Here is a 13,054-nt window from a genome sequence, read left to right as displayed (position 1 = left end):
CAAAGTAATTCAGTTATACACACATCTTTTTTTCCAGGTTCTTTTCCCACGGCGTTTATTACAGAATATTGAGTAGTTCCCTGTGCTATACAGCAGGTCCCCGTTGATCATCCAGTCCATATTCAATAGCGTGCATATGCCAGTTCCAACCCTCTAATCCATTAGTGTTTTTCTAAGAGGAAAAAACAAACACACGGGTGGGAAAAAGGAGAAAATAAATGTAAGGTGCGGTCATTGCCATTAACAGTTAGAGGTTATGCCTGGTTACTTCTACCGTTCAAACGTCAGCTTAAAAGTAACTTCCTCTGTTAGACCTTCCTTGACCCCTAGGCTTATTTTCTATCTTACCCTCCAGAACATGTACTTGCCTTTTGGGGACACATATGACATCTTTAATTACCTGTTTGCTGTTGTCTTCTTCACTAAACCCCAAACTCTGAAGTGACAGGTACTGAATCCGCTCTGTGTTTACTCCCCACACTAACCACAGTGCCTGACACAAAGTGGACACTGATATTTATAACATTGCATTGTATTGATGTATACTCTAATTATGGCTTTATGAGTGGTGTTCAAGGGGAAAAAGAAAATGAAAACAAAGTTCCAAATGAATATCATTGGCTCCATCCCTTGCAACTAGAATCTGCAAAAGAGTACCTAGGAGCTGAGAGGATTTGTAATAATTAAATGAGCGGTGTTAAGTCTTTTGGGACGAGGTGAATGGTGAGTGTTGGGGACGTGGCTTGGATCGTCAGTGTTGAAAAATGAGACACATGAACACAGGGAGATCTCGACAAGGCTCTTTACTTCTGCAGAAGGGCGCAGGTGCTCAAAAAGTGCGTGCAAAGAAGAAAAGACCCTTCCTATTTATTCCTAATGTGGGTGATGTACCTGTCCCCTTCCCATTGGTCAGGTCAAGGCGCACATTCTTCCTGGTTGGCTAACTGAAACAAATTGTTGCTGGGAAAAGAGGGAAAGAGGAAGTGGGTCTCAGGGGGCAGTTCAGCCCAAAACTGGAGCAAAATGGAGTAACCAAGATTTCCTTTTTAGGAAAGACATTATGTTACTTTCCACATGAGCATGAAAAGTTTTGATCTAATGTGTTTCTAATCACAACATCAGTGAAAAGAAAATTGCTCAGTTTGGTAACCCCCCACCAAAAAGAATAAAATGAAGAAAGGAAAAGTTGTATTTGATACCTTGAAAAATGCTTATTATCTACCAGCTGCTGAGTATACAACTGTGAATAAGACATACTCCTTGCTTTAAGAGCTGACTCAGTAAAGGTATATATAAGTGGGTAATTGTAATACAAATTGGGGACTGCTATGACAAAGTGGTGGAGTTATGAAAACTTGAAGAGAAAGAGATGATAATTAAGCTGTGTCTTGGAGAATGGATAGGAGAAGAAAGAAGGGAAAGGTTTTTCCTGCATTGAGAACAGCACTTGAATTGAGAATTTCCTGCATTGAGAATAGCACTTGAAAAGGCACAAGTTTAAGCCGGTCGGGCCAAATGACCACAAGAGAGACTACAGAAATGATTAAGCAATGGAATGAAGAGCAAATGTGCCTTTTGTTTGTTTTAAATGTTAACTGGATATTTATTTATTTTTTAGGGCCGCACATGTGGCATATGGAGATTCCTGGGCTAGGGGAGTTGAATCAGAGCTACAGCTGCCAGCCTACGCCACAGCCACAGCAATGCAGGATCCAAGCTGCCTGCGACCTACACCACAGCTCAGGGCAACGCTGGATCCTTAACCAAATCTTTACTTTAAATAAAGGAGAAAAAAAAATGCATTCTTATTAGATTTCCTGGGCTTGGATTCAGTCTCTGCTACTGTGATTATTACTGTACCTGTTTCCTTGTCTGTAAAATGGGGCTAAAAAGAGTACCTGCCTGCTAGTGTGCTTGTGAGGATAAAATTAGCTAATATATGAAAAAAAAATTGGAATGCTGCCCATACCATAAAGCTGACATCTCTTGTCATGATTATGAAGGTATAATTTCTTTCTGCCAGTAAGTGGGTGATTTTGTGTCCTATTTCATTGCCTTTGCTTCGAGTTTGAGTGACAAATTTTTGTTTTCGAATGAGTGCAGCCAGGCCAAGATTCAGACATACTGAAATTATGGTTATGTAGCATTTAATTTGGTTCAGAAAGAACAGGCATGGAGTACCCTGGTGGTGCACTGAGTTAAGGATCTAGCGTTGTTACTGCCGTGGCTTGGGTTTGATCCCTGGCCCCAGAACTTCTGCATGCCTCAGGTGAGGCTAAACAGACAGTACAGGCATTCAGAACGTGCCCAATGCTAGATATCACAAGTTCTCTTTTTGCCACAAATTCAGAAGTGGATCTTGGATGGTGAACACATGAAGAAAAGGCCTTTTCAGAAGATGAAAAGTTTATCTACTTAATAATAAGAAAAAAAAATCCTCTTATGATAATCTCTAGTACAGGGTAATCAAGTAACAATCATTCTGGGAGTTCCTGTCGTGGGGCAGTGGTTAATGAATCCGACTAGGAACCATGAGGTTGCAGGTTCAATCCCTGGCCTTGCTCAGTCAGTTGGGTATCCGGTGTTGCCGTAAGCTGTGGTGCAGGTTGAAGATGTGGCTCAGATCCTGCGTTGCTGTGGCTCTGGTGTAGGCCAGTGGCTACGGCTCCAACTGGACCCCTAGCCTGGGAATCTCCATTTGTTGCAGGAGCGGCCCTAGAAAAGGCAAAAAGACAAAAAAAAAAAAGAAAAAAAAAAGTAACAATCATTCTGGTGATAATGTATTCTTTTCTATAAGAGTCAGCTGACCCAGCCTTCTGCCGTTTTAGCATATAGGAACTCACAGATACCAACAAGCAGTTTATTGAAGAATTATCTTCAGAAAGTCTATTTCCCACACATTAAATTGATTTCCTTTTCTTGAGTTGTTTTCAATGTAGATTTCAAACAGCTGAATTTGCTGATACCCATGAGAAATGTTGTCAGGGAAAGAACCAAAGTCTTGGTTTTATAATGGAAGAAAGTTTAAAGCAGCTATTGATAATTAAGAGTATTGTGGGAACACATGATTTGGAGACCAGGAGTTTAACTTTTGGTTGTATCACTTATAAGCTGTGATTTGGCCAAGACATCTAACCTCTTTAAGTTTCATATTTGTTGGAGTTCCTGTCGTGGCACAGTGGTTAATGAATCTGACTAGGAACCTTGAGGTTGTGGGTTCGATCCCTGACCTTGCTCAGTGGGTTAAGGATCCGGCGTTGCCGTGAGCTATGGTGTAGGTTGCAGACACGGCTCAGATCCCGTGTTCCTGTGGCCAGCAGCTATAGCTCCAATTAGACCCCTAGCCTGGGAATCTCCATATACCATGGGAGCAGCCCTAGAAAAGGCAAAAAGACAAAAAGAGTTTCATATTTGTTATTTTGAAAATTAAGGTGGTTTTGAGTATGAATGATGCCTGTAAAAGTGTTTTGACACATAATTATTTCATTAGCAGATAAAACAATATTGGGGGTGAAAAATGATAACAAGTGTCACCCTTCCATAAACTCAAGAAACTCTCTGGTACAGGAGTGCAAGGAACTTTAGATTTCATGAAGACATTGTTAACTCTCCCTCCAGAAGTTGCCTGACTTTTGACTTGTCCAAGGTCATTAAGCTGGTTCGTGGCAGCCAGAATCTAGGTCTCCTGATTCCAATCACCTGGTCTTCCCACTACACCATTGTCGTTCATCATTCATTCATTTAATCCTTATGGAGGATGAATTAAATACAGAACGTTGTGCTAGATGCTGTGGGTGACTGATTTATCAGACACAGATCCTTCTCTGGCAGAACATAGGAACCAGTGGAGTAATAACCATTAATGTTTAGTCAGAGATTGGGACAGTAAGGTATGAATAAATTACTATGTGACTTGGTAGGAGTCAATGGAGACTTGGTAGAAGAGGTGACAATTCAGCTGTGCTCCAAATGGCAGAAGGGATTCGTACATTAGTCTTAGAGTTTCAAATAGGCAGGCCAGGGTTACAATAAGGTAGCAAAGGCACGGGTCTTAGGCCTCAATAAATTTTAGGACGGTTCATCTTTTCGTAATAAGGAGGATCCACCTCTCATCCTGAGACTCTTACACACTTTTACTGTTTCTTCTGGAATGCTTGTCCTGGAGCAATTCATGTAACTTGCTCAGAGGCAAGCATATGCAGCATATGGAGGTTCCCAGGCTAGGGGTCAAATCAGAGTTACAGGTGCCAGATCTTAGATTGGTTTCCACTGAGTCACGACAGGAAATACCTACCCAGGGCACTTATGACACACCTCGGTTTAGTTTACTTCTTTGCTCTGCACCCCTCTCCCCATTTCTGATCTTGAGAGAACAGAGGCTAATGCATCAGTGGACCTCTAGCCCTAGCACATTAACACGTTCACAGATGCCTGACAATTTGGGGTGATTTAAGCGAACACCTGGCACATCCTCTCCTTTCTTTCTCCGGCAAACACCCGCCTACTCCTTCTTCCAGATTCAGCTTGAATGTCATCTTATCCACGCACCTGTAGCTCCTTCTACCATCACCTATACACAGCTGGCACAGGACAGAAAGGCTGGCCTACTTCATCTCTGTGAAACCTGGGCCTGGCACGTAGTAAGCGGTCCACAAAACCTCGCGGAATGAATGGAGATGTTTAGACAGAGGGTGGCGGACCTCCCGGCAGGGGTTTCCTCGGAACCACCTCCACCTCCCAGCGGCTGGGGCCACGAGACTCGGGGTATAACCTACTCCACTCCCACTCCCTCCGGAGCCAGCCATGCACCTTACCACCCTCCCACTCGGACAGCAGGATCCATTCGCACGCCTTCCCACCTCACACCACGCAACGTAGTTCTAGCGCCTGTCCGGGCATCACAGCGGGGGCCGTGCCGCCTGCGATTGGCCAAACGCGGCATAGCGCCATCTCGGCCTACCGCGAGGTGCGCGTCCTCATTGGCTGGCCACAGCGATGGGCGGTGACGGTGGGCGGGGCCCCCTCCGGTCCCTAGCCAGGGCGGAGCCCAGCCGCCTCTAAGGCGCTCTGAGTCCGGTAACCATCAAGGGCACCAGGCGGTTATTCTGGTTACCGCTGGGGCGCAGCGCTGGGAGGACAGCTGCGGTCCGCGAGGGATGCTGGTGAGGAGGCCGTGGGGGGCCGCCGCCGCCTTTTGAGGGGAGCGCTCTGGAAACTGCCGTTCGGCGGCTGGAAGGTTCCGGGGCTGGTGGAGGTCTCGAGGTGGGGGCTGCGCTTCCCAGCGCCGGAGCTGCAGTCTCGAGTCCGAGGTCGTCTTTGGTGGGAGAAAGCAGACCTGCGGTTCCCCCGAGCTTGGCGGTCCCAGGGAAGAGAGGTACTCACTCCGCGCCGCCGGCAGCCCTCGCGCTTTCCGCCCAGGCTGGACCGTCGCTGTCGGAGGTGGCGCGGCCGCGTTTTTCCCAGCGCAAGATACTTGTCACCCTGTTCCTCTTCTGAAAGGGCATCTGCTGCTGGTGGGAGAGAAGAGCAATTTTACAGCACGAAAGGCCACCGTCAAAATTTAGGACCTCATCCACAGTAACCCCTAGGGCCCGCCTCCCTCCTCAAAAAAAAGAAGAAAAAAAAAAAGTAAACACACGGATTGCTTAAAAGAGGAGAGCCTGATCGGGAGCTGTTGGAGCAGCTGATTTTTAAATACAGCTTTTTAAATCCGGGACAACTTACTCCTCTTCAAGTACTTTTTACTTTTTTAATGATTTTGTAAATTAGTCTGATTTGAATTGTAATCCTGTGACTGTGTTTATTGGACTTTGGCCGGTTCCCCGCGCTTTTTTTGGACAACACATTTTGGGGAGAACATCTAAGCACCAAAACTTTAACCAGGAAAAAAAAAAAAGAGGATCTCACCGTTGACCCGGTGTCACCGAAGAAGCCTTTAAACCATGTGGACCTTTCTCGGCATTGCCACCTTCACTTATTTTTATAAGAAATGCGGGGACTTCGTCTCTCTGGCCAACAAGGAGCTCTTGCTGGGCGTGCTGGTATTCCTGTCGCTGGGGCTGGTGCTGTCCTACCGCTGTCGCTACCGGAATGGGGCCCTCCTCGGGCGCCAGCAGAGCGGCTCCCAGTTCGCCGTCTTCTCGGATATTCTGTCAGCCTTGCCTTTAATTGGCTTCTTCTGGGCCAAATCCCCCACTGGTTCAGAAAAGAAAGAGCAGCTTGGGTCTAGGAGGGTAGGTTGAATTCAGAGTGGGCGAATGGGTGAGGGTCTAATGTTAAAATCCGGATCGGGGTCGCTCAAATGTAAATATTGCAATTTAAAGGGCGAAAGGCAGTCGGTTAGATACTCTGGTGTGATTTCTTATATACAGTTAGGGTTTTAAGCTCTTGACTGTTCCTTGGCGACATCTTTGATGCTCTTTGGCTTGATTGAAAACCTTTGTTTCATTTAGCAGTTGGTGGAGCCCATGCTAAATGAAATCGATTTGATTATGGATGTTGATTTGATTATGAGAGGTGAAAGGAAATATTTGAATCCCTAGGAAATCCCTAGATAAGGAAATGTTGGAATCTCTAGAGCAGAATCACTTTCTGTGATTGGAGAAGAAAAAAGTTTGTTTTATTATCCTTGGGTAAGGATTGCATTGTGAGTGACTAGTTGATGTTTGCAGTTCAGTCCAGTTCCTAAATCAAAGGCCGGTCTTTTTTTTTTTTCACCAGCGGCATATGGAGGTTCCCAGGCTAGGGGTCTAATCAGAGCTGTAGCCACCAGCCTACACCACAGCCACCGCAACGCGGGATCCTGCGACCTACACCACAGCTCACAGCAACGCCGGATCCCTAACCCACTGAGCAAGGCCAGGGATCGAACCCACACCTCACAGTTCCTAGTCGGATTCGTTAACCACTGTGCCGCAACGGGAACTCCAGGCCGGTCTTTAAATACGGGTGAAGTTATTATGATCAGTTGCAACCGGAGCAGAGGCGGGCAATAGGGGGAGAAGGGAGGGGTGAGGTCACTGAGGCCAGGAAATTTAGGGCCTGTTGGCCGTGGCTATTTAGACTTTTTCCTAAGAGGCTGGGAGTAATAATATTTGATTTTTACTTTTTATTTTACTTTATTTTGTCTCTTTGCCACTTTTAGGGCTGCTCCCGTGGCATATGGAGGTTCCCAGGCTCGGGGTCTAATCGGAACTGTAGCCTCCGGCCTACACCACAACCACAGCAACGCCGGATCCGAGCCGCATCTGCAGCCTACACCACAGCTCACGGCAATGCCGGATCCTTAACCCACTGAGCAAGGTCAGGGACCAAACCCGTAACCTCATGGTTCCTAGTCAGATTCGTTAACCACTGAGCCACATCAGGAACTCCTGGTTTTTACTTATTTATTTATTTATATTTTATTTTTATTTTTTTCCTTGTTTTATTATTTTAATTTTTTCCCACTGTACAGCATGGAGACCAAGTTATCTTACATGTATACATTTTTTTCCCCCACCCTTTGTTCTGTTGCAATACAAGTATCTAGACATAGTTCTCCATGCTGCTCAGCAGGATCTCCTTGTAAATCCACCCCAAGTTGTATCTAATAACCCCAAGCTCCTGATCCCTCCCATTCCCTCCCTCTCTCCCCTGGCAGCCACAAGTCTATTCTCCAAGTCCATGATTTTCTTTTCTGTGGAAAAGTTCATTTGTGCTGGATATTAGATTCCAGTTATAAGTAATATCATATGGTATTTGTCTTTGTCTTTCTGACTCATTTCACTCAGTATGAGAGTCTCTAGTTCCTTCCATGTTGCTGCAAATGGCATTATGTCGTTCTTTTTTATGGCTGAGTAGTATTCCATTGTGTATATATACCACTTCTTCCGAATCCAGTCATCTGTTGATGGACATTTGGGTTGTTTCCATGTCCTGGCTATTGTGAATAGTGCTGCAATGAACATGCGGGTGCATGTGTCTCTTTTAAGTAGAGTTTTGTCCGGATAGATGCCCAAGAGTGGGATTGCGGAGTCATATGGAAGTTCTATGTATAGATTTCTAAGGTATCTCCAAACTGTTCTCCATAGTGGCTGTACCAGTTGACATTCCCACCAGCAGTGCAGGAGGGTTCCCTTTTCTCCACAGCCCCTCCAGCACTTGTTATTTGTGGATTTATTAATGATGGCCATTCTGACTGGTGTGAGGTGGTATCTCATGGTAGTTTTGATTTGCATTTCTCTTATAATCAGTGATGTTGAGCATTTTTTCATGTGCCTGTGACCATCTGTGTATCTTCCTTAGAGAACAGTGATTTTTACTTTTAAAAAAAATTTTTTTTAAAGTTTTATTGAAGTAGAATTGACTTACAATGTCGTGCCATTTCTATTGTACAGCAAAGTGACCCAGTCATACATATAATATACATTCCCTTTCTTATGCCATCTTCCACCATGACTTTTACTTTTTTTTTTTTTTTTTTGTCTTTTGTTGTTGTTGTTGCTATTTCTTGGGCCGCTCCCTCGGCATATGGAGGTTCCCAGGCTAGGGGTTGAATCGGAGCTGTAGCTGCCGGCCTACACCAGAGCCACAGCAATGCAGGATCCGAGCCACGTCTGTGCAACCTACACCACAGCTCACGGCAACGCCGGATTGTTAACCCACTGAGCAAGGGCAGGGACCGAACCCGCAACCTCATGGTTCCTAGTCGGATTCGTTAACCACTGCGCCACGATGGGAACTCCGACTTTTACTTTTTTAAAGAGAGCATTCCAGTTGCTGCGTGCAGAATGGATTGAAGTACAAGAGAGGAAGCAGGAGTATGGGTAAGGGACTACAGCAGGAGGCCAAGTAAGGGACAGTGGTGACAGTGTGGCCTGCAACGTAATTCACTCTTTGAGGGTTCTGGATCCACAGGCTTTGTCTATATCTGCCATACGGATTAGCATGGTTTTCAGAAGAGAGGGCTTGATGTCAAAGTTTTTGCTTCACTAGTTCTGGGCTGTGAGATCTTTGGCAAATTGCTTAGTTTCTGTAAGGATCAGTTACCTCTTCTAGTAGATGGGCACGGACTAGCCTTGCTGGTAGTTAGGGAACTGAATGATTTAATGTCTGCAAAATGCCTGCTTCATGACTGTCTAATAAATAGTGGCTATTAATATTACTCTAAAGGTAGTCGCCATCTGTCAGGAAGCTTTGGAGTAGTGTTGAATTCAGGGGTAGGGTGGGTGTGGGTTGGAAGAACGGGGAAGGAGGAAGAGGGAATCTTTGGTTTTCAATTTGAAATATTTGGTGGTGTTGCCTGAGATAGTGTCCCTCAGGGTCGCTGAGCACTAGCCCAGGTGGCTGGAATGCCACTACGTTGAGTAGAGAAGTTTGGGAGTAGCAAATTGGATTACCAGCAGTCAGTATAGGCTCTGCTTTGTGAATGCCTCTGCTTATTTCCTAAATACCCGGGATTCATAGACTGTTGAGCACCAAGTTCCCGTTAGCTCTTCATCTTCTGGTCAGGCTCTGAAAGATGTAACTTGCTCCAGAGTTCCCTTTCCAGGATGGTGCATGTGTGTATTCAGCAAAAATTAGGAAGAAAAATGAATAAAAAGTGGCTAAGATGACAAAAAGGGCGTACCTTTTTTTTTTTTTTTTTTTTTTAGGGCCGCACCCGCAGCATATGGAGGTTCCCAGGCTAGGGGTCAGAATTGGAGCTGCAGCTGCCTGGCTACACCACAGCCACAGCAACACCAGATCTGAGCCATGTCTGCAACCTACACCACAGCTCACAGCAATGCTGGATCCTTAACCCACTGAGCGAGGCCAGGGATCGAACCCCAAATCTCATGGTTCCTAGTCGGATTCATTTCTGCTGAGCCACGACGGGAACTCCCAACAGGGGCTTATCTTGCACCCAGGACAATAATTAAAATATAGTCCATTCTGGCCATTAAGGAATACTGTTAGAGGGAGTTCCCTAGTGGTCTAGTGTTAGGACTTGGCGCTTCCACAGCTGTGGCCTGGGTTCAATCCTTGGTCTGAGAACTGAGATCCTACATCAAGCTGTTGCATGTTGTGGCAAAAAAAAAAAAGAAAGAAAGAAAGAAAGAAAAGAAAAAAATATTGTTAGGAAGAGTAGACTCTATTGTTAAAAGGTAATTTCTCTAGGAGAAATAAGAAGCAGAATGGACCTGGCTCCAATCCGTTATGCAATCTGGATGTATCTTAGATTCCACAGAGAATTAAGATTCTAAAGGATTTTAGATTTTATCTCCTGCCTTTTTGCCTGAAGTCTTTTATTAAAACTCCTTCATGAGTTCCTGGCACAGTGGAAACAATCTGACTAGGAGCCATGAGGTTACAGGTTCGATTCCTGGCCTCGCTCAGGGGACTAAGGATCCGGTGTGGCTGTGTCCAGCAGGTAGAGTTCCCATTCGACCCTAGCCTAGGACCTCCACATGCCATGGATGTGGCCCTAAAAAAGCAAAAAAACAAAACAAACAAACCAAAAACGAAGAAACCCCTTCAGAATAGCATTTAGTCCTATCTTAATCATTAAGGTCAGAGAACCAAAGGAAGATGGTTTGTTACAATTCATATTTGTGAATCCACATACCAAGAAAAAAAATTCTTATTACAGCATTGAATTATTCCTAAAAAAAATCCTAGGCACTGTTATTCCCAATGGGCAGAAAATCTCTCTAAACCGGGCTTTTTCATTGTCTTATAATCAAAGTTAAGGTTTTTACTCTCAGCTCAACTGGTGAGAAGTTTAATGTTTGTCCTTATTCCTCAACTGGAGGACCACTTGTTTGACCGGGCTCTCTTAAGTGTATCTGGATGGGGGGAAAAGGGAAGGGATGAGTGAAATGTGTCCTTAGGTGTTAACAACCAAAATTGTGAACAGGTAGAATTCCCAAGGAACAGAATGAGTTATTCTTCTGGTATTTTAATTTAAATCTCAACTAATAGGTCAATAGCCAGGATTTGACAGTCTTTTTGTTATTATAACAGTGATTTTAGATTAAGAGAGATTTTTCAGATGAAAATCCAGAGGGAGAAAATAGAGGTGAATAGAGGAAATATCTAAAAGGTGCTGAATAGTTTGCAACGTGAAGTCCTATCAGAAGTTATACGTGATTTGCATCCAATAGATGCTCATTATGTAGTTGAAGGCTTGAGTAATGATAGAATGTTCCCTGTAAGTCCTTGAAGCCCCTCGTAAACATTTTTTTGTATTTGGCCTACTGTGGATTTCTAAATACATCTGGATGATTATTTAATTATTTAATTTTATTGGGATATTATTATACATTTTTGTTGTACCAATATTTTGATATCATTTTTTTTTTTTAATATATGATCTGGATTTAAAAACGTAAAAGTTCAGGGAGTTCTCTGGTGGTCCTAGCAGTTAAGGATCCAGCATTGTCACTGCTGTGGCACAGGTTCAATTCCTGGCCCAGGAACTTCTGCATGCGCAGCCAAAAAACAAAAAGAAACAAACAAAAATCTAACAGTTCATCTGGTTCGATAATGTTTAGGGTGTTTTTTTTTTTTTTTTTGGTCTTTTTGCCTTTTCTAGGGCCGCTTCCCTTGGCATATGGAGATTCCCAAGCTAGGGGTCGAATTGGAGCTGTAGCCACCGGCCTATGCCACAGTCACAGCAATGTGGGATCCAAGCCACATCTGCGACCTACACCACAGCTCATGGCAATGCCGGATCCTTAACCCACTGAGCAAGGCCAGGGATCGAACCCACAACCTCATGGTTCCTAGTCGGATTCGTTAACCATTGTGCCATGACGGGAACTCCTAGGGTGTAGTTTTTAACCTAAGATGTAAGAGTCCAGTTTGTCTATATGGTAGTATGATTTAGATTACAGATATGGCTACATAATTCACCTTTTTTTTTTTTTTTTTTTAAACAGGGCAAAAAGGGATCCAATATTTCAGAAACAACCTTAGTAGGAGCAGCTGCCTCTCCATTGATATCTTCTCAGAATGATCCAGAAATTATCATCGTGGGATCTGGTGTACTTGGCTCTGCTTTGGCGGCGGTGCTGTCCAGAGATGGGAGAAAGGTGACAGTAATTGAGAGAGATTTAAAAGAGCCTGACAGGATACTCGGAGAATATTTGCAGCCAGGCGGTTGTCATGTCCTTAAAGACCTTGGTCTTGAAGGTAAGTTTCTGGTGATTCTTAGGAGTCGCATGGTGTAAGCAAACACTCTACACTTTAGACTGTCCTATAACTGGTAAAAGGGTTATTCCATTTTATTTTCATATATAAAAGTTACTGTACTCCCTTACCGACAAATTTGCATGCAAATGAGAGCAAAAGAGGAAATAAGCATTTAGTAGCATGAGGAGATAAGAAGTAACCTTAGTGAGATATTATGAAGTGGCTAAGAAGTTCTAATGGTTAGAGTTAAAGACTGGGGAGTTCCTGTTGTGGCACAGTGGAAACGAATCAGACTAGGAACCATGAGGTTGCAGGTTCGATCCCTGGCCTCGCTCAGTGGGTTGGGGATCCAGTGTTGCTGTGAGCCCTGGTGTAGGCCAGCAGCTGTAGCTCCAATTTGACCCCTAGCTTGGGAACCTCCATATGCCATAGGTGCAGCCCCAAAAAGCAAAAAAAAAAAAAAGTTCAAGATTGGAAGACTAGAGTGAGGGCATGGAATTACTGAAAGGTGAAGGGAACTGTCATTTGTAGAGTGCATAGGGTATACCTGTTATAGAGCCTCTTATTTAAGCTTCATTCACCCCTTAAACCAATGCTTTTTAAGTTCTCCTGATTTAGGAGATACCTGTTTGCTGTATGCTTTGTATGAAGTGCTTTGTACTGGGTACCAAGGATGTAGTGGTTGAGTAAGACAGATCAACTGTCTACTCTTCAGGATCAGAGTACCAAATAGGCCCAGGCTATGGTTGAGAAGGAGATTGCTTGGCATGTGGGGGGGCAGTACGGTGTAGTTATTAACCACCATTGATCTGGCACTAGATTGCCTTGGTTTGAATAGCAGCTCAGGCAGTTGAAAAGCTGTATGACCTTGGCTAAGTTACTGCACCTCCTGTGTACT

The 13,054-nt window shown here is 44.4% G+C and overlaps 1 protein-coding gene and 1 long non-coding RNA gene across 3 annotated transcripts in view; one reads left to right on the top strand and one right to left on the bottom strand.

Moving 5' to 3' along the window:
* Positions 1-26: 26 nt before the first annotated feature.
* LOC146403681 (uncharacterized) lies at positions 27-4,911 on the bottom strand. Its single transcript, XR_014843374.1, has 3 exons — positions 4,815-4,911; positions 4,549-4,658; positions 27-172 (listed from the first exon to the last, which is right to left on the bottom strand). It is a non-coding gene; the product is annotated as an uncharacterized LOC146403681 (long non-coding RNA).
* A 148-nt stretch (positions 4,912-5,059) lies between these two features.
* The window catches only part of SQLE (squalene epoxidase), a 30,343-nt gene continuing 22,348 nt past the window's right edge, over positions 5,060-13,054 (top strand). The window contains exons 1-2 of one of the 2 annotated variants that reach the window (XM_005662853.4): positions 5,060-6,233; positions 11,904-12,156. In XM_005662853.4, the coding sequence (XP_005662910.1) occupies positions 5,943-6,233; positions 11,904-12,156 (544 nt within the window). In that variant the 5' untranslated portion in view covers positions 5,060-5,942. 2 annotated transcript variants of the gene reach the window in all.

Source organism: Sus scrofa, chromosome 4, assembly GCF_054392235.1.
Source record: "Sus scrofa isolate SSC_HxYL_T2T_F1_AM1 chromosome 4, Sscrofa_HxYL_maternal_Yorkshire_Landrace_v2.0, whole genome shotgun sequence".
In the NCBI taxonomy this organism is placed as follows: domain Eukaryota; kingdom Metazoa; phylum Chordata; class Mammalia; order Artiodactyla; family Suidae; genus Sus; species Sus scrofa.
This window is presented reverse-complemented; position numbering and strand designations above follow the sequence as displayed.